This window comes from Salarias fasciatus, chromosome 14, assembly GCF_902148845.1.
Source record: "Salarias fasciatus chromosome 14, fSalaFa1.1, whole genome shotgun sequence".
Lineage (NCBI taxonomy): Eukaryota > Metazoa > Chordata > Actinopteri > Blenniiformes > Blenniidae > Salarias > Salarias fasciatus.
In genome coordinates, this window is record NC_043758.1 from 4266949 (window position 1) to 4287766 (window position 20818).

A 20818-nucleotide genomic window follows, 5' to 3' on the forward strand; every position below is an offset into this window, starting at 1 on the left:
CACAAACTCACGGTGTGACTTTGATACCATTTCACGTTCATTGCAGCAGCACCGATCTCCAGCATTGCCCTCTGCTGCTCACTTCTGGGTCGATTTGGGACCAAAGCTCCTCCTGAAACTGTGGAAAACCAAATTAGGAGCAGCAGCGACTTTAATCAAGACGCGCTACAGAGTGTCTTCCGTGAGTCCGTTATTTAACTGAAAGTGCAGCAACATTACATTAATCTAATATTACAAAAGACTTATAAGAACAGATAGTTTCCCCTATATGTTTTCAAGAAGTAATGTTCACATCTGATCTTTTTTTTTTAGATTATTATTATTATCTTAATTTCTACACATCTACATAAAAACCTGGCTAGAAGCTGCTATGAGCATCCCAAACCTGCAGGGGGCAGTGGAATGAGAAGCCTGGCAGCCAATCAGAATCAGAAGAAAATGAATGACTTCTGTACAGAGTTTTTCCAAATCCAGAGTTTTCAGATGTGATTGTTTTCGGTAGTTTGTTGCTTCATTTAGGCTGAAGCGTATTGAAATATCACTGGAGCGGCTCCCTGTGAGTTCTGGAGCATTCTGGGAAGAGTCCAGCAGCTCTGTTTCATCAGGAGCCGATCACTGGGAGCATTTCTTCTCTATTGATTCAGATGATTAGAGTTGCTTTTTGCCACTAAAGAACTTTTTTTCTTGTGCTTCATTTTTGTCTCACACTTTAAGCATCTTGCGTTCCTTGTTTGTCACCTCTGGTTTTCTTGGTTGTTTTCTCTGGTGTTTCCAGTCTGGATCTTCTCGCCTCGCCCTCGTTGCTCTGATCGTCCTGGATTGTTGTCTGGTGCGTCTCGTCAAGCCTCCCTCCTGCTGGATTTAAACCCTCGGTGGCCCTGCATGCCTTCTGGTGGTCTGCCTGTATCTACCCAGTTCCCTGCCTTCACTTCTTCTGTTCTGGGTTTCAAGTTCTGTCAAGGCTTTTGATTCGACACCAACTTTATGAGATCTTTTATTTTGAAAGAGCAAAGCAGAGCCTGTCACACACTGATGGTTACAGAATGATCACTTCATTTAATCCATTTAATCCAACTAATAGATGGGATAATTAGATCTTTACAAATTAAAAGAATTTTGTAGAAAACAAGTTTTCTTCAAAAAGAGCAGAAGCCGAGGACACAAACCGACTTCAGCTCACCAAAGAGCAAATTTTGAGAAAGTTATATAAGAACAAAAACATTGTATTTAAAGGATGGAAGATGCAACTGAAAGTTCTTCACAAGATTCTTCAGAAGTATTGTATGAGTTCAGATATTTGATTTAAAAAAACCGACTGATTAAAATCAGTTTCAGTACAAAATGAATTGAAATCAATGTGATAAAAGTAGGTTTTGTTCGAGCATGGTGTCACACTTTTATTTTATTCTGCGATGTTTTCAAACTAATTGCGATTGCAGATGCATGTAGTTATGAGCAAAGGATCAGAAAATGTCAGTTTTCAATGTTGGTGACTTTCTCCAACATGTAGTTTTCTTTTGCAGCGCTGATTTACTTTCTTTAACATGAGGCGTTGCTCGTAAAGGAAAAAAGTTTGACTCTTTCTAAATATATATCCTGACTATACTGACTTCTTCTGCCGCACACTGGCAGTTTGTCAGCGCTCTCAGTGAGAAGTGTGGCCTCTGGACTCATTAGAGAAGATGATTGTCTGCCACACGCCTCAGTTAATCCCAGTAAAGAGTGGCTGAGAGCTGAGTCACGGAGGATGGAGCTGCGTGCCGTACGCACTCTCACTCTCACTCTCTCTCTCACTCTCACTCTCACTCGCAGCTTAAAGCCCAGAAAATCCTGTGGGTTTAACGTAAAATGGCTCAGAAGGATAACGCAGATGCCCGCTCGCTGCTCAGATCTGCTGCTTCCCCGCTGCTCACACCGATGAATACTCTGCTCTGAGACGCTTCTTCGGCCGCCGCTGCCTGAACGAGAGCGGGAAGGCAAACAAACCGTCAGTCTGAGGCTCTCTGGGAGCCGAGAGGCAGAACAGACGCCGGCTCTGATGAGCTTTATTAAGCTGTGAGGCCCGAACAGCTGGAAATGTGTCTTAACTTTGTGCACTGGCGTGGATCTAGAGAGCACATGGTGATATTTCTGGTCTTTGTTTCTTTGTGGAGATGTTTTTTTCTGCCATCCTGTGGTTTCAGAACTGATCAGGTTCACATCTGGGGCAGATTTCACTGATGGCCACGTTCTGACAGTCACATCATTAAAGAGCAGCACTGCCAGCACTCTGATGAGAATTTATTTATGAATTAGAGCTCTCCGATGAAATCTGGCAGGCCTCAGCCTTTTACCAACCAATGAAATGAATGAAATCATCCTGGAGAGGTTGGAGAGATGCTGCAGACTGGGGAACCAGACTCAAGAGGATGTTGCTGTTCACATGTGGAAATATTAATGGAATTAAAACCTAAAGCTGGAAGGAAAGAGTGTGTTTGATACTGAATAGACGTTTAAATTCTCAAACTGTTGCATTTACAAATGTTAATTTACAGATAAATATATTTCATGGGTTTCATTTGGTCTTCTACTGGTGAGTCACTGAAGAAGGGAAGAATTTTGTCCTTAATGGTAATAAAATGTATTCACTAAGAACAAAAACACATTTTCCAGGGTCTCACATGCACAAAGGGTCTCCAAAGAGAAGGACTCTTTAATAACAGAAGGACAAATCCAAAAAAAAAAAAAAAAATCTCACCAGAGGGTCACATGACTTAAGTCCAAACTAATAAACAGACCGGAGAAAGACAAAGGTGGAAACGAAGGACAGAACAGGAGACAGAATGTGAAACCAGACGTGGACGAAACACTAGGAACTGAAACGAGTCGAGGTGCAGAAGATTCAGAGAATATTAACAGCAGCATGAAAACATAGAACAGCGTCACAATAGTTCTGTTTATCAGAAGTAATCCTGCCGTGCGTGTTTGAACTTGCAGCCTGTAACTCTGGAGTCGGAGGATGTGGTGCAGCACTGACTGATCCGATGCTTCACTCTGGCCGTTTCATACAGAACCCTGCGGAAGATTTATCTTCCAAGTTGGACATTTTCCATGGGACTAAAGGAGGATAAACCAGGAATTTACTCAATTCAACTCCGGCATGAATTTAAATTTAGTTTTGGAAAATTGACAAAAACTTCCAGGTTTCATGTGAGTACAGCTAAATATCTGCGCGGAGCACACACAGCTCACTGCAGGGCTGTTCAGACCACAACCTCTTCACGAGCACATGCACGTGCATGTTACGGGTACCGGGCTGCGGCTCCCGGGCTGCGGCTCCCGTGGGCAGTTATATGTTGCTGAAATGATAAAGACGAAGTGATCACACGGGAGCCGTGGCTTCTCCTTCTCCGGATCATGCAGCTATCTTTATTAAACATGTCATTCTATTTACTATTCATTGACATTGTCCATTTTCAAAGGTAACAGCAAATCACTGTTTCTTTTAATCTCTGAAGACATCTTCAAACATTCGCAAAACATGTGTTTCTCTTAACCCATTTCTTTTGCTTAACATAAACAAATCTGTCACATCTTTCAGTCACTCATCCAAAATCCACGCCAAATAATATCATGGTAGCATAATGCACTTGATATGCATCTCATTTAAATACTGTAAAGTATTCTCATGGACTTGTGCAAAACAGAATCATGTAAATAGACAACTTTCAAACTTTTTAACCAAATCATCTTTACAACAACATGAATTTACTCCTTTTTAATCAACATTTTACTATTTAACCTCTTTTTAACAGTTTCTTTAAATGCACACCGATTAAACTTTATGAAATCATGTCATGGAGCCAGTCAAATCATGAAAAACACTCCTTACCCAACAGAAATGAGTCGTGCTGCCCATATAAAGAAATATAAAGATGTCTTTTAACTCTATCTGCGTGCCACATCACCATCTTTGTCACTTCTGGCTGACATGTGGTCCCAAAAACACAAGATTAAGCACTCTACTGATCATCTGAGTCAATTGCATCTCGCCCAAACCAAACTCAAAATATTTACAAGTCTTATGGACACTTTCACTAGTTTTTGATCATGTTTCATACCTGAAATGATAAAGACAAAGTGATCACACGGGAGCCGTGACTTCTCCTTCTCCGGATCATGCAGCTATGAGAGTGAACCGGAGGGTGAGGTGACAGATACCACAGGCTCACAGTGCCTCCTACTGGTTGGAGTGCTGCGACGACATGTCAGTTTCACAGATCATACCTTTTATAGGTCTTTTTCACAAAATAATAAACACATCAATGAGAAAAACTCAAACGGAAAAATACATTTACACAAGTGGGCACACACTGGTGGGCATCACATGCACTACTCCATCACACGCACTGATTATTTCTGCAATCCTGGAGACACAAGAGTGTTGAAACCACACATTTCAGCCTGTGGAAGGACGTCTGGACGATGGTATTTAGTAAAATATTCAACAAATATGCTACATTTACAAACATCAGATATGAATGTCAGGGCCGTTTATGACGTGGACAACTCTGCATCGATGCAGCAAAAAATAATTTACAAGTCCAATCGCCAGAAACTTAAACCAGGACAGCAGGAAATGCAGGACACTCGGAAACCAGGAAGGAAGTCAGAAAAAACTAACTAACTGACTAACTAACTGACTAGCCCCGCAGTGCCGCAGCAGGCTCGGTCGGATCGCTGCCACATCTGCAGAGCCTGCTTGTTTCCAGGAAAGGAATCTGGTGGTCAAGGCTCATTGGTGCACAGGGTCCCAGAAGAGGCTCCGCCTCAAAGCGGCGGTACTTAAAGGATCCGGGTCCAAATATAACAGCGACCGTCCAGAGGTCCAGTCAGTGCTGCCAGTGCAGAAGGTTGGCATAGGCGGCAATAGGGAGGGTCATGAGGGCGTCTGGCCCCGCCTCCGTGACCCCCGTCACCTTCATGACGCTGCTCTTCCTCCGCCCTCCTGCTCCCAGATGTGGATCCAGGTGTGGATCCCAGCAGGATACACTGCCGGCCTGCTCCCGTCCTCCAGCGTGTTGGAAACACTCTCCTCTTCCTCCGCTGCCGGTTTCAGTCCCTGCCACCTGAAATCGGTCCGTCGGCGTCACGCCGCTGTGAAATTGCTGCCACTGGCGCCGGCAGTCGGTTTTCTGAGGTCTTTCTGACTCCTCATGCTTCTTTTCAAAGGGAGAAAATTGCAGCAGAGGTTTCCATCACTTCCTCTCTGGAGCGTCTGGCCTTCCCATGATTCCCCACACAGACAGACACTGCTTCCTTCCTCCTCTCCCTCCTCTTCTCTCAGATCACAACGTCTCTGAATCGTTATTATCTTGCAGCACTTTTCCTGTTTGTCTTCATTCGTGCACGATTATTGAAATAAACCTTCAATTCATTTGAAGCGTGAATAGATTCCATTCATCTTCTGGACCGTCTTCATCCATCGGAGCGTCGCAGGAGCAGGATTCGAACACTCTGACGGGTGAAGCGGAGGTGCTCAGGGAGAACATGCAGTTTCCAGAGCATCACTGACGGTGAAGCTCGGCGCGTCGTGGAGCCGAACGGGAGGCGGGCGGGACCTGAACCTGAACCGGCCGTCCACGGCGAGGACGGCCTGGTGATCAAAGTGCATCCTGGTTCTCACCACACTCACCTCGTCATCCAGCTGACCTCTGAACCCGACTCAACAGGTCAGCAAACTCACTTCCTCTCTCTTCCTTCATTCTGCTCTAATACAGGAGGGAAAATAGTGACAACGACATTTTATTCATGGGAGAAAACTCACCGAATGCATTTATATTTCAATCTAAAGAAAACTGACATGTTCAGATTTATCTTCCCACAAATGAGTCAAAATATAAAGTATCACTGCTGTAAAGTCCTCACACTGACCGTACCTGCTGCTTCAGCCTCCCCAGCTCGTCCTCAGCAGAAAAACATCTGAGGAAAAACAAGCAGTAAAGATCCAAATCAGCCACAACAGCATCGCCAATGAGTTACACTGCATCCAGATCATCTGGGTGGTCCACGCACACACACACACACACACACACACACACACACACACACACACACACACACACACACACCCGTCCCCTGGCAGTGGTGAATTCTCCGCGGCAGCATTAGGTGGGCGGTGCAGCACGATGCTGCGCTGATAAGAACAGATGTGATTAAACTCCGTTTGTTCAGCAAAAACCAAAAAGATTTTCAGAAAATGCAAGAAAATAGGAGCCGTGATGACTTCAAACCAAGAGGCTCGTTTCTAGAAGGATCCAGGATTTGGTGGAGCAGCACCAACATCACACACACACACACACACACACACACACACCTACAGGAAGTTTAAATTCACCCAATCAGAATGGAGAACAGGCATTTCTTTTGAGATATGAAAACATGCAGAGGGAGAACATGAGGACTCAACACAGCAGGACTGACAGAGAGAGGGGAAGTGAAGAGGTGAGTGTGTGAACAGATTCCACAGAGGAATTAAAAGGCCTGAGTCTGAGTCTGGTGACGTTCTCTCCGTTAGTCCCTTAAACCGATTCAGTTCCATGTCTTCTGATCCTGATCTGGATCACTTGATAAACCAGAAACCGGAGCACAGGAAGCAAAACACACATTTGTTTCTGCCTCAGAGGCTGGAAAAAAAAAAAAAAAAAAAAGCATTTTGAAGTGAAACGACAGGCCTGGGAAAGCAGAGCCATCAGGCAGAAATGCAAAAACACTCATTAAAGTTTGCATGTAGGCACATATTTACATAATCACACGAATCAGAGACTCATATTTACATAATTACACTGATCCACCTGAAGATTTATGGGTTTTTTTTAGTTTTCTAGGTTTTTGATAGTGTGAAGTGTGAAAATCAGGAGTTTCCCATTTTGTTTATAAACTTAAACCCTGATCTGCCTCCTCCACCCACAGACTGGCTTCACGGCTGGGTGGGGGTCAGGGTGGGGTCTTGGATCGCTCACAGCCAGGCAGAAATAGCCCCCTGGGTTGGGCCCTGCTGCTGCGTTCCTCCACCACTGACGACACCACATAGTTTACACACAGTGACATGGTGGAGATACCTCACTCTGTGTGTGTGTGTGTGTGTGTGTGTGTGTGTGTGTGTGTGATTCTAATCTAAATTGAAGGAGGAACAGCCCCTTCAGTGCCTGTTCTTGTTGATCTTGGCTCTCCCGGTCGCTCTGCTGCCGCCGGGCTTCGTGTTGAAGTTGAGCTCAGTCAGAAGGAAGTTACTGAAACAGATTATTATTCCAAAAGATTCTAATCCAAGAGCATCGATCACTGTCTCAAGTCTTACAGATGAGCTAAAAATATCATTAAACTCAGAGTTTTACAACTTCACGTTTCATTAGAATGAATGTGATACAACATAAAATGTGTCTTTATCTTCTCTGTTTGTTGTCTGAGCTGTAAGTTCATTTAAAATCATGAAAACATATTTATTCCAGGTAAAGTGTTTCACTCTTTTTCTCCTTTGTGAATCATGTAAGTTTCCTCTCAGGATTTTTCTATTCGTTTCTATAAATAGCTACATTTTCAGCTCTTCTCTCCTTTAGGATTCTCACAGACCAGAGGACATCAGAGGACAGGACATCAGGTCAGTCACGCAGCAATGCTGCACACAAGTGTAGAAAAGATGCTACTGCAGGGGAAATAACCCAGCGCATTACAGCAGAAGTGTTTCCACTGAATCTCAACTGTCTCCTGTCATTCTCAGGAGTTTTCTACATTTCATTGCCAAATGAAGACACGTGAGGAGAAGCTGCTCTGAACCGTGGTCCTCACATCTGAACTCACCGTGACCCCGATGTTAAACAATAAGATTATTTCTCAGACGATAAGGCGCACCTGAGTATGAGTCACATCTGTCAAAAAATGTGTGTTGTGAAGAGAAAGCGAGCAATTATTTAAGTTGCAATGTTGTAAAAGACACTTTCTTTGCTTGCCCAGAAGAAACTGCACTCTGCTTTATGAGGCAGTCAGTCTTTTCTGTGGCGCTTCAGCAGCTTTCTGCTGTCATACAGTGACATCTGCTGGTCACAGCTGGTTTTGTACGTTTTCAACATTAAACCTTCATAGAACACCCCTTTAAAATAGTCATGAATGGAATATTGAGTCACAGACTTTGATTTTGAGTGTATTTAGATTATAAATTAATTCCAGTATGTGTCATTTATACGTCTGTTAAATTATGTAAATGACCAATCTCACCTTTATTTCATTATATCTACAAACACAATTCTCTAAATTAAAAAATCTCATTGGATTTCTCTTAAAGATTGTCTATACATTATTGCTTATCACATTCCTACTATAAAATGTAAAAATTTCCAGTAGATATGATTAAATGGAAGAATAATTCAACTGTTGCTTAGGGGAAATGTGGAAACCTGCAGGATGGAGGAGTAAAGATCCTCAGGTTATTTCAGTAATGGTTGAAAGGTAAGATGTTTAAAAAAAAACTTGATAGTTTTTCTTCAACAAAGCAGCTGAATTGGTAGCTGTGCCTTTAATCCAGAAAAGAAAGTAAGTTTTCAGATCATAATAAACCTCATATTTGTCGAGTTTTTTTTTTCTTCCTTTTGGATTAGTCTTTTCATCATTAAAATATCGAGGGGACTCTTGGATTTATTGACTGAATTTGTGAACAATGTGAGAGAAGAGAGTGAATTTTTCAGCCAGTCTGTGCGGCTAGTACCTGGTGGAGGCTGTGCAGGATGTGCGTGGCTGTAATCAAGATGCAGGGGCTGATACTGCAAATATAGCAGATTGAAAGATGAACAAGCAATGACTGAGCTCCTCATTCACTTCATTCAATTTCAGAATATTTGAGGCTTAAACAACCTTCTCTTTTTCATGTTTCTGTCTGTGGAGAGGTTTAACATGTCGGAATTAGAGGGATGAATTCACTGAAAGTGTAAACGAGCTTAATATTTAAAAAAAAATATTTTCTATATACTCATATTCATTGACCATAAATTTACATTAAGCAGGATGAGCCACCAGCTCCTTCACTGAAACATAAGTTTTGATCTTTATTGATAATGAATTTTCAAGTCATTCAACATTTTTTAGATTATCACACACACTTTGGGATTTCACTTGGTTTTGAGTCAGACATTAAATTATTTTAATATAGTTCTAAGAATCTCTTGGGAATATCCAACAACCTGTGTAACTGAAAACTTTTACTTCACAAATGAAGTCAAATAAGCAAATGTAAATAAATGATCTTTCTGTCAGAGCTGATGTGGAAAGAAATGCTAAAATCATCATTAACGTAAAATGACAAAGGAAGAAAAAAGGAAAATACAAAATTCCTCGGTAACGCTTCCTTTTACAGTACGGTAATTACCATGTATTAACATGGTAATTGCAAGGTAAGTACCATGTAATAAGGAGAAGTTACTGTAGAATTACCATGTAATTACAGGGTAACTATGTTGCTAATTACCTAGTACTTTTAGAGTAATTACCAAGCCAATTCCAGGCAAATACCAACTAACTACCTGGTAGTAAGTATTAATTACTGGGTAATTATAATGTATATAGCAACTATGTCGGTAATTGCCAAGTACTTACTAAGTAATTGCTAAGTAATTACCATGTAATCGTTGGGAAATGTAGACTTTTTACTAGGTATTACTAGGTACTGCTAGGTGTGTACGCTATGTATTTCCCTATTAGTCAAGTGTTTTTTACTACTTACCTGGTAACTTCTTAGTATTTCCCAGTAACTGCAACATTTACCTGGTAATTACGGTTGAACTGTAGACTACTGCAAAAGGAAGTGAGGCCTGTTTCCACACTATTACCTGGTAACTACTTATTCATTACCCAGGAACTGCAAAAATACCTACCTGGAAATTACATAGTTATTAAAGTGGATTTGTACTGTAAAAGGAAGTGAGGTCTGTTTCCATGTTATTACATGGTAATTACTCATTTATTACCCAGTAAATAGAAAAATATCTACCTGGAAATTACATAGTTATTAAAGTGGATTTGTACTGTAAAAGGAAGTGAGGTCTGTTTCCATGTTATTACATGGTAATTACTCATTTATTACCCAGTAAATAGAAAAATATTTACCTGGAAATTACATAGTTATTAAAGTGGATTTGTACTGTAAAAGGAAGTGAGGCCTGTTTCCATGTTATTACCTGGTAATTACTCATTTATTACCCAGTAAATAGAAAAATATCTACCTGGAAATTACATAGTTATTATAGTGGATTTGTACTGTAAAAGGAAGTGAGGTCTGTTTCCATGTTATTACCTGGTAATTACTCAGTATTTAGCCTGTTACTCGGAAACTTTCACATTACCCCACACACTTGTACCAAAAATGCAGCAAACCCCATCAGTGTCTGTGATACAGTCTCTGAACAGCACACTGTATCTGTCAGGAGATCAGAGTTTCCATCAAAACCACCATCATCAGCTATCAAATTACATTAAGATGAACACATTATTATTACACTTCCTCACTCCAAACACCTCACTGTGACAGACATGCAAAAACAAGAGAGCTGCCAAAGATAAACATTTTAATCAAATGGAGTTCAACTTCTTATAAAACAATTTACAAAACAGTGCACATTTTTAGCAGTCAGGCACTTTTTTTTTTTTTTAAGAAACAGAACAGATTTCTTTTGCAAAAAACAAAATACAAATAACAGTGATAAACAATCACTATAAATCAACATTAATAAGTGCACTGCTCCAGTCTTGTGAATTCACATCATCATGTGTTTTCTGCAGACCCGTCTGGTCTACAGGAACCCTTGATCTCCATCATCCCGAATACCCAGGACCGCCGTCGCCAGGTGTTGTCACGTCGTCCACATCCAGACTTGTACCTCCCTCGGCGTGATGGAAACGAGGACAGCACAACTGTTCCTTCTTAATGCTCAGGGTTTATTCACTTTAACACCCAAACCCCAAACGTGAGAGCTGAAAACATACAAATATACATATTAATAAACAGAAACTTACACAATAAACAAATATACACATTGCACAAAACACAAATATCTTTAAACCTTCAAACATACACATGAAACCGACATTACAACCGAATCATTCACCCAAGCCTGAACCACAGCCACCCAGCACCAGCTGCAGAGCTCCACACTACCACCACGATAATGATCAGTAAAACACCAAGCAAAAGGAAATATACACACCTCACTGACTGCATCACATTGTAAGCCGTTTGTTTTTGCTCTTTTTACATACTTTTTGGAGCGTTTTCTTTCTCTCCACGTTTGTGTGCACCACTTAATGTGGTCCTACCCGGAACGTCTGCAGAGGGTTAGTTCCGCCACTCGGTGATATTTATATTTAATACATTTCGGTTCTGCCTCGACTGAGAGAAAGCTTATTTATGGCAGAACGTCTGCAAACACTTGGTGATATAGTGTTATTTATATTTAATTAAATTTCGGTTCCTACTCTAATGAGAGAAAGCGTGTTTACGGCGGAACGTTCCGGGTAGGACCACATTAAGTGATGCACAGATAAACGCGGAGAGAGAAAATAAGAACAAAAAACTCCGTGAAAAGAGCAAAAACAAACGGCTTCCCTCCTTTACAATGTGATGCAGTCAGTGAGGTGTGTATATTTCCGTTTTTCTTGGTGTTTTATTGATCATTATCGTGGTGGTAGTGTGGAGCTCTGCAGCTGGTGCTGGGTGGCTGTGGTTCAGGCTTGGGTGAATGATTCGGTTGTAATGTCGGTTTCATGTGTATATTTGAAGGTTTAAAGATATTTGTGTTTTGTGCAATGTGTATATTTGTTTATTGTGTAAGTTTCTGTTTATTAATATGTATATTTGTATGTTTTCAGCTCTCACGTTTGGGGTTTGGGTGTTAAAGTGAATAAACCCTGAGCATTAAGAAGGAACAGTTGTGCTGTCCTCGTTTCCATCACGCCGAGGGAGGTACAAGTCTGGACGTGGACAACGTGACAACACCTGGCGACGGCGGTCCTGGGTATTCGGGATGATGGAGATCAAGGGTTCCTGTAGACCAGACGGGTCTGCAGAAAACACATGATGATGTGAATTCACAAGACTGGAGCAGTGCACTTATTAATGTTGATTTATAGTGATTGTTTATCACTGTTTTTTGTATTTTGTTTTTTGCAAAAGAAATCTGTTCTGTTTCTTAAAGAAAAAAGGTGCCTGACTGCTAAAAATGTGCACTGTTTTGTAAATTGTTTTATAAGAAGTTGAACTCCATTTGATTAAAATGTTCATCTTTGGCAGCTCTCTTGTTTTTGCATGTCTGTCACAGTGAGGTGTTTGGAGTGAGGAAGTGTAATAATAATGCGTTCATCTTAATGTAATTTGATAGCTGATGATGGTGGTTTTGATGGAAACTCTGATCTCCTGACAGATACAGTGTGCTGTTCAGACACTGTATCACAGATACTGATGGGGTTTGATGCATTTTTGGCGCAAGTGTGTGGGGTAATGTGAAAGTTTCCGAGTAACAGGCTAAATACTGAGTAATTACCATGTAATAACATGGAAACAGACCTCGCTTCCTTTTACAGTACAAATCCACTTTAATAACTATGTAATTTCCAGGTAAATATTTTTCTATTTACTGGGTAACAAATGAGTAATTACCAGGTAATAACATGGAAACAGACCTCGCTTCCTTTTACAGTACAATTCCACTTTAATAACTATGTAATTTCCAGGTAAATATTTTTCCTTTTACTGGGTAACAAACGACTAATTACCAGGTAATAACATGGAAACAGACCTCGCTTCCTTTTACAGTACAAATCCACTTTAATAACTATGTAATTTCCATGTAGGTATTTTTGGAGTTCCTGGGTAACGGATAAGTAGTTACCAGGTAATAGTGTGGAAACAAGCCTCACTTCCTTTTGCAGTAGTCTACAGTTCAACCGTAATTACCAGGTAAATGTTGTAGTTACTGGGAAATACTAAGAAGTTACCAGGTAAGTAGTAAAAAACACTTGACTAATAGGGAAATACATAGCGTACACACCTAGCAGTACCTAGTAATACCTAGTAAAAAGTCTACATTTCCCAATGATTACATGGTAATTACTTAGCAATTACTTAGTAAGTACTTGGCAATTACCGACATAGTTGCATATACATTATAATTACCCAGTAATTAATACTTACTACCAGGTAGTTAGTTGGTATTTGCCTGGAATTGGCTTGGTAATTACTCTAAAAGTACTAGGTAATTAGCAACATAGTTACCCTGTAATTAGATGGTAATTTTACAGTAACTTCTCCTTATTACATGGTACTTACCCTGCAATTACCATGTTAATACATGGTAATTACCGTACTGTAAAAGGAAGCGTTACCAATTCCTCTTCTAGTTTCTAAATCACACATTTGACTGCTATAAATGTCACGTAGCTCAAACTGTTAGATAAAGAGATCAAAACAAGCAGCAGGACCATGTCTGATTGGAAAACCTTTATTTAAAATACATTTTTTCCAAGGACAAAGGTTTAAAATGAACAATCTGAGATTTTAATCAGTTCAAATCACTCCACACAGTGGAAATTACATCTTTCTTCACATCTAAAGTCTCTCATGCTTTTCTCAAAGTCTGTTAAAAAAAGAAACTCAAACTAAAGTCATTTAGAGTCCAGGCACGGCACACAGTCTCGATAACTCTTTCTGAAATCGGCACGCTGGTTTAAAGTGGTGGTTTGAGAAGCGGCTCGGCCTTTACGCCCTGAGATGAGCTGGGATCGAACCTCCCAGTGAGGAAGGACGTCGCTTCCTCAAGCTTTTCACGGACAAATCCAAAATCTGAACACAGACGGCGAAACATGAGCTGCAGCGACACGACGATACCGAGCCGGGAGTCAAATGGACGCGTGTGAGGTTTGTTAAAAATATCACTCAAAATCTGCACTGAAGCAGACGTAAAGATTCTGTTTGGAAGCTGAGAGAGAAAGGAAGACATCCTGAAATGCAGCCGGTTAGTGGCAGCTTTGATTCTTCCACCGTGACTCTGTTACAACGAGGAACGAGCCGGTTTGAGGAGTGTCCAGAGGAGGAAGGACGAGAGGTTGAGAGGAAAAGTAAACAGCTGTAAGAAAATAAACACTCAGTGTACAGATCCCTGAAAACTGAACGCTGGCCTTCGATTTCCTTTGATCTGACATACGAGATCCTAAAATTGATGATTTGTGTTAAAAGAACATCAGCTGATGCTGTGAAACCTTTGACTGACTGTTAAAAAAGAAGCGTCTGCAGTTGGATTGGCTCGTTGTGACGCTGAAGACGAGCACAGAAACAGATCTCTGCTTCACTCAACGCACCGCCTCAACGTTTGGTTTGTCTCCCGGTGACAGAGGCCCGGTTCTGGCTCACTGTGTGGCTGGAGCTCTGAGCACCGAGGTTTCCCATCAGCCCCGCTAGCAGAAGTCCCGCAGGGAGGAGTGCTGGGTGACGGGGGTGCTGTAGGCGGAGCTCCAGTCCCTCTCGAAGACGTCCCTCAGCTGGGACTGGACGGACGGCTCCGGGGACGGCGGGGACGCCGTCTGGTTGACCACCAGCGCCGAGCCGGCCGTGTGCACAAAGTAGTCCCCGGACCAGTTCGACGTGCCTGAAAGACCCGTATGCTCAGAGGCTGAGTGTGTGTGTGTGTGTGTGTGTGTGTGTGTGTGTGTGTGTGTGTGTGTGTGTGTGTGTGCGCGTGTGCAGGCTCACCGATGTAAGCGACCCTGTCGGTCACCATGTACTTGTTGTGGTTGACCCTGGCGTAGGGGATCTGCTTCTGCTCAGGACTCGCTGGAACCACGAACAGCCGCTGAGAGAAGGGAACACGTGACGTTATCAAGCCGTCGCTTCGCCGTGGTCACGCCACGCCACCACGCCGCCACCTCAGGAGTCTCGTCTCTGGAACCCTGCTCACCACTTGGATGTCCAGCCGGCTCTTGGGGTCCTGGACGGAGGCCAGGGACTTGAGGAAGGGGAGCATGACGGGCTGCGTGCTGGCCCAGCAGCTGATCAGCAGACGCACGCTGATCCGCTTCTCGTACGCCAGGCGCCTCAGCTGCGTGTCGATGTCCGCCCAGTACCTGCAGGGGGCGCCACATGCAGACGAGCCACTGCTTTCAGTACCACTGATCATCAACGTCATCAAAGCAGAGTTTAAAATAGAACAGTAGATGTTTGGAGAAAAAAAGAGTTGTAGATCAAGAATCAAGAGTCTCTCTAGAAGAATACTGAAGTCTTCTGGAGCTTCATGGGTAATAGAAGCTAACGTTGCCTGGTTTTAACATGTTTTTCACAGAGTTCGGGGAGCGGCGGACCTCTTGGGATGAGAGAACTCCATGGTGGGCAGGTAGTTCATGACGGCGATGTAGATGAAGCTCTGGGCGTCCTCCATCACGCTCAGGATGGACTGAATGTCCGGAGTCCTGCCGGCCGCACAGAAGGACGGAGGGGAGCTCTGAGGGACACGGAGAGACAGACTGGCTAGTCTTTAACTGGAACACGTCTGTCTGCGCTTTCAGATCTGCCTCTAAGTTCTACGGATAAGGAGGAACCAAGATGATGAAATCTAAATAAGTGGAAAGTTAAAACTGGTTTATTTCTAAATCTACTTCAAATACAACAAAACATGATGAAACAAACTTCTACTGCAGACTATTTCCAAAAGCCTGTGAGATTTTCAAAATAAGAGCATGAGATGTGAGGTTTTCCTTGTCAATGGGGATGGATGTTAAACACCGAGGCTCGCCGCTCACCGACAGATAGACGCTGGACGGCGTGCTGTTGAGGGGCAGCTGGAGCGGCGTGTCCTTGTTGAACTGGGTGGCGAAGCCGCTCGGCCACGGCGACGGGATGGACTGGCTCTCTCCCAGGAACCAGTACGCCTCGAAGATCTTGCTCAGGTCTGCAGCCAGACAGCTGCAGTTGTAGACGACGGCGCCCAGCTCCTTGACCTGCAGACGGACGGCACGGCGGTTATGGGAGGTTTTCAAGACGGAGGTCTGGTTTAATCTGGAAGGGTTGAAGGAAACGCTGCAGGCTTCCTTGAATTAAAGGAACTCTAAACAGTGGCAGACAGAGGGCCAGCGAGCGCCGGGGTACCTGTGTGAGGGACCTCCAGTCCATGTTGGCGCTGCCGATGTAGATGTGCTTCTTGTCTACGACCCAGAACTTGGTGTGGAGGACGCCGGTGGTGAGCTTCCTCATGTTGACCGTCCGGATGTTGGCTCCTGGACAGAAGAACAACAACGCTCTTTCAAAGAAATCCTGAGTTTGACCCAAATATTTAAAAAAATACATTTAATTCTAAATATTTTCATTTTGGGAAAAACGATATGTTCGTGTTCGTTAAGGGAGCGCAGACCTGAGTCGTTGAGCAGCCGGAGGTCGTCCTGCGGCTGACTCCCCTGCGGCGTGTTGACGGCGATACGAACCGCCAGCCTCCCCGACAGCTCCGACAGCCGCTTCAGGACGGTTTCACCCTGTTCACACAGCGAGGGGGGTTAGAGACGCTGCGAGCAGCGGCGCCAGAGGATCAGCTGAGCGCGCCGACCTGGTCGGCGGTGGGCTCCTGGGTGCCCGTGTCGGTGTTGGTGAGCGTCCAGTAGAAGGAGGCGATGTCCAGACTGCTGCGAGCCTCCGCCATCAGGTTGATCCACGCCTGGAAGATGGAGAGGTGGGAGGTGCTGGAGTTGAAGTCCAGACCCACGGGGATGCTCTCCACCAGGACGATCCTGGAAGCAGAAAACTCCTCCGTTCATTTCAGCACACGGTCACAGAAAACACCGTTTAATGACGAGGAACATAGAAAGGAGCTGAACAAGGCTGAGATTTGCTCCAGCTTGGCAGTACAGTCACCTGACCGTGTTTTGAGACGTGCCTTCACCTCCTCAGGTGAGCTCTTTGCTTTTATTTTATCTCCTCCAAAATCGCCGTCTTAGTTTCACTTCCTGTATTCGCTCTGCTAGCAGTTCTTACTGAAACCATCTGCGCCACAGCAAACTCACAAATTAGGCAAAATACTGGTTTTCAACCGCCAGCGTTCACTTCCTTGGTTCGTATCAGAGTCCAGACGAGGTGAACTCTGGTCTGGACTGAAAGCTCACATGTGAAGACGTCCTCAGTCTCACTCAGACGGCACTAAAGCGGCGGGGGAGCACCGGGACACCCGTGATCAAACCCGTGATCCTTCTTAGTTTGTTGGGATGATTGTCGACTTTGTGGCCATTTTATTCAGTGTCATCAATTTCAGAAGAACTGCTGATTTTTTTTTTTTTTTTTTTTAATGATTTCACAATGAACCACAATTCAAAAGAAAGAGCTGAGTGCAGTAAATGCCAGTAAAGGATATATTAGAAAGTATGTTGAGGTGAATCTAATTTGATTAGTTCCTATTTGGCTTGTTTTAACACAGAAGACCCTTCTGTCACAGCCGGGATCGGAGTCCAGCTCCCTCACATCACCAGGAAAGTCACTGAAACGGCTGTTAGTCCACACTGTTTTGAAAATGTCACAGTAGCGTTGTATCAGCTGGAAATGTGAAGGTGTGTTTGTGTTCCAGCTGCGCAGATGTTGGCTCACTTGCAGGGGTCCTCACAGGACGTCTGCTGGGGCAGGGGGAGTCTGGCACTGGGGGCGGAGGAGGAGGAGGAGGAGGAGGAGGAGGAGGAGGAGGAGGAGGAGGAGGAGGAGGAGGAGGAGGAGGAGGAGGAGGACGATGGAGACGAGGTGGAGAAGACGTTTGACCCCAGGAAGAGGTAGAAAATCATGGCAGCCACCAGCAGTCCGGTTCCGATCGCCACGGGAATCACACAGTTGGAGAACTAATGGAGAGAGAGAGAGTGTGTATGTGTGTGAGAGTGTGAGGTTAACACTGAGTTGCTGTTTCTGAAATTCTGGAATCCGACCGAGAGGACAGCCAAGTCCAGCTGTAACTCACCAGCTTTTCTTTTCTCTTGTATTTGTGTCTCCTCAACTCGCCGTCCACCAACTGGAAGCACAAACACACACAACACGGTTTAATCACAGGAATCAAAATCCCATTTACTGCCTGAAAAGTGATTTAGAAAAATAGATTCCCTGACTGAATTCTAGGAGAGTGAAACTTTTTTTCCCCATTTTATTTCACTTCCTCAGAATATTTTTGAGATTTTGTCATTTTCCTTTCTGTACATCCTGTTAATGTAATTCTCCAACATCACAGGAATTCTAACCTCCGGCCCCCATGAGCCGTTTGCTGTTGTTAAAGGAAATTATTATACCTGTTATTATTTCTTCATTAAATAATAAATGTGCATGCTAATCTATCAAATACAATATGTCCAGAATCAAATGATAAAAATAATTTCTTTCTCTCCAAAGAACTGAAATAAAGACAAAATGATGCCAAACAGAGAGGAAGGATTAATAATGAAAGTTGCTGACTGACTTCCTTGTTCATCAGCTGATTGATTTAATGAATGAAGAGTGACTTTACCTGGACGTAAGAAATGTTGGTATCCATGCTTTCAACCAAAATAAAGTCCGATTCAGTCGATCTTTGCTCGGTCAGCTCTGATCCACGCTGTTTCTGCAGCTCTGGGACAAGACGAGAGAGAAAAGACAATCAGTCTTATCATTTGACTCATCTCATGAAATCTGCCCCAAGCAGAAACGGATTGGGTTTTTTTCTCCAGAAAGTCATTCTAAAGGAAAAGTTATTTTCAGAAAAAGATACACAGAAAACCTTCACATCTGGAAATTATAGAAAAAGTTCTTGTCAGGAGCAGATTTTGATTTGTAAATGAAACTCTTACAAAAAGAGATTTCCATATATTCCACATATTATTTCTGACAGAAAGACTCACATGCAGGTCAGCTGGTGGGCTGCAGGGAACTGAGCACACAATCATCAAATGAAAAAAAAGGCTTGAAGCAGCCTGGATTTGTTGATGAACATATAACCTGTGATTAATAACGAAACCTGAAGTTTTCTGGTGTCATGTGCCTGACATCCTAAATAAAGAGGAAGCATGTGTGTCTAAATTCCCACAGCATTACTAAGCAGATTGCAAAATCTTTGAGTCACAAGCGTCTGTGAACTGTTTAAAAAAAAGCATGTGACTCATAAACACTGCTGCCACAAGAACACAAACATTTTCTTATGACTGAAGTGCACAACATATTTTTGTGCAAAAAAAAGAAAACTAAGGTTGCATTGCATTGATGCAGATCTGGTTTTAACCTAAAACATTTCAGAGACATGAAATCATATATGAAGAAAACATACTTGTCTAATCTTGTGAAATTATCTGAAAGGTAATGGCTAAAGACACTAAAAACCAACCAAATAAACAAGGAAGAGGGAACATGTTAGGGATATAAAACTGAAAGGAACCAAAGGTCTCCTCAACATGAAACTGGAACTAAACCTGAAGAGCAAATCGCATTTTACAGGATAATACAATGAAGGAGTCACATTTTACTCTGCTTTTACTGTGAAAAAAAGCCTATGACCTTATATTATTGATAGATTCATAGTAAATAAAGGAGTGTTTTAGTCCCAGCTATCTGAAAACTGAGAAAACAAAGAGGATTTTGTTTATCTGAGCAAGGGAATAAATTAAATTAGGGAGGAACAAGTGACTCTAGGGATTGCCAGCACGGGATTACCAGAAGTAAATTACCTGAATAAACAAGAAAAGAGGAAAAGAGCAGCTTATCAGGCAAAGACGTTTAGCTTAAAGCTAACAAAACAATGTGTCAATACGGGGTTTCAGGTCATCTTAAATACACAGACAGAAAAGGAATACCCGTAAAAGGTGGCGTGTTGTCTTCTTTGTTAAAGGTCGTCACAATTTCCATTCATTAAATGTTAGTTTACATTGTTTTACAACTTGTCTTTGTTTAAGTAAGCTTAGAGAGTCGCTGACTCTGCAAAACAGCGAAAACAAACAACTGACTGACACAAAAAACATCAAACTCACCAGGTACCGCGCGTCCAAGACGCTTCAGATCCCGCACACAGCAGCGCCGGCGTGTGCTTTTGATTTTAAGTTATATTTAAATTCGTCGTTTCATATTAATGTAATTAAATTAAATTAAAAAACAAACCGAGTGGATTGAGCGGAGCCTCTTTTAGACAGACTGTACATGGAAGAGAGTAGGTCATGTGACCACACACCGGCCAGCCAATCAGGGAGCAGCTCTCTGTATGACGTCACGGCACCTTACTGTAGTGCAGTGTCTCCACCTCGCCAGCAGATGGCGGTGTTGTGCGACACAGAGCTGGCGCTGCACGGATCCTGCCGCACGCCTGAATTCAAGCTCAGAATCAACAGCAGAGAACTTCAAAATGACCGCGTCACGTGCGCAGAAACACCCAAAAAAAGTGGAGTCAGCTGTGAGTATAAACGGTGACATTAGATGATGGATTTATCGCTCGGTGGATGTTTGCGCAGCGGGCGGGGTGCGGATCTTACCTGCCACCTGAGCCTGATTATCAGGACGTCTCCCACCTGCAGCTCTGCAGACCGAGCCTGGAGGACGGGTTGGGAGAGCAAACAGTAACTCCCTGCGAGCTAAAAAGAAAAGCACAAAAAACACAAAGAAGTAGCAGGGCGCATGCAATCTGCAGATAAGAACGGTGACAGCATATCCTTACACAGCTGATGCCTGGACTGGACTCTTTAACTGCTATTTGTAAAACAAGAAGCTGTTGGACGTCATAATGCGTGGCCTCACACACAACAGGTTTCAGGCCTGTGGGAGGAAACCGTAACGTGTGGA

General features: G+C 43.0%; 1 protein-coding gene and 1 long non-coding RNA gene across 2 annotated transcripts; one reads left to right on the plus strand and one right to left on the minus strand.

The window, feature by feature from the left end:
* The first annotated feature begins 5562 nt into the window (after positions 1-5562).
* LOC115400889 (uncharacterized) lies at positions 5563-7873 on the plus strand. Its single transcript, XR_003932831.1, has 3 exons — positions 5563-5711; positions 7596-7636; positions 7757-7873. It is a non-coding gene; the product is annotated as an uncharacterized LOC115400889 (long non-coding RNA).
* Positions 7874-13501: 5628 nt separating this feature from the next.
* pld3 (phospholipase D family member 3) lies at positions 13502-20185 on the minus strand. Its single transcript, XM_030109438.1, has 12 exons — positions 20017-20185; positions 18528-18628; positions 17991-18041; positions 17633-17874; positions 16605-16785; positions 16416-16533; positions 16154-16281; positions 15808-16005; positions 15370-15509; positions 14970-15135; positions 14765-14864; positions 13502-14660 (listed from the first exon to the last, which is right to left on the minus strand). Exons 2-12 carry the CDS (start codon positions 18552-18554, stop codon positions 14470-14472), a joined length of 1542 nt encoding a protein of 513 aa, XP_029965298.1. The 5' UTR covers positions 18555-18628; positions 20017-20185; the 3' UTR covers positions 13502-14469.
* Between the last annotated feature and the right edge of the window lie 633 nt (positions 20186-20818).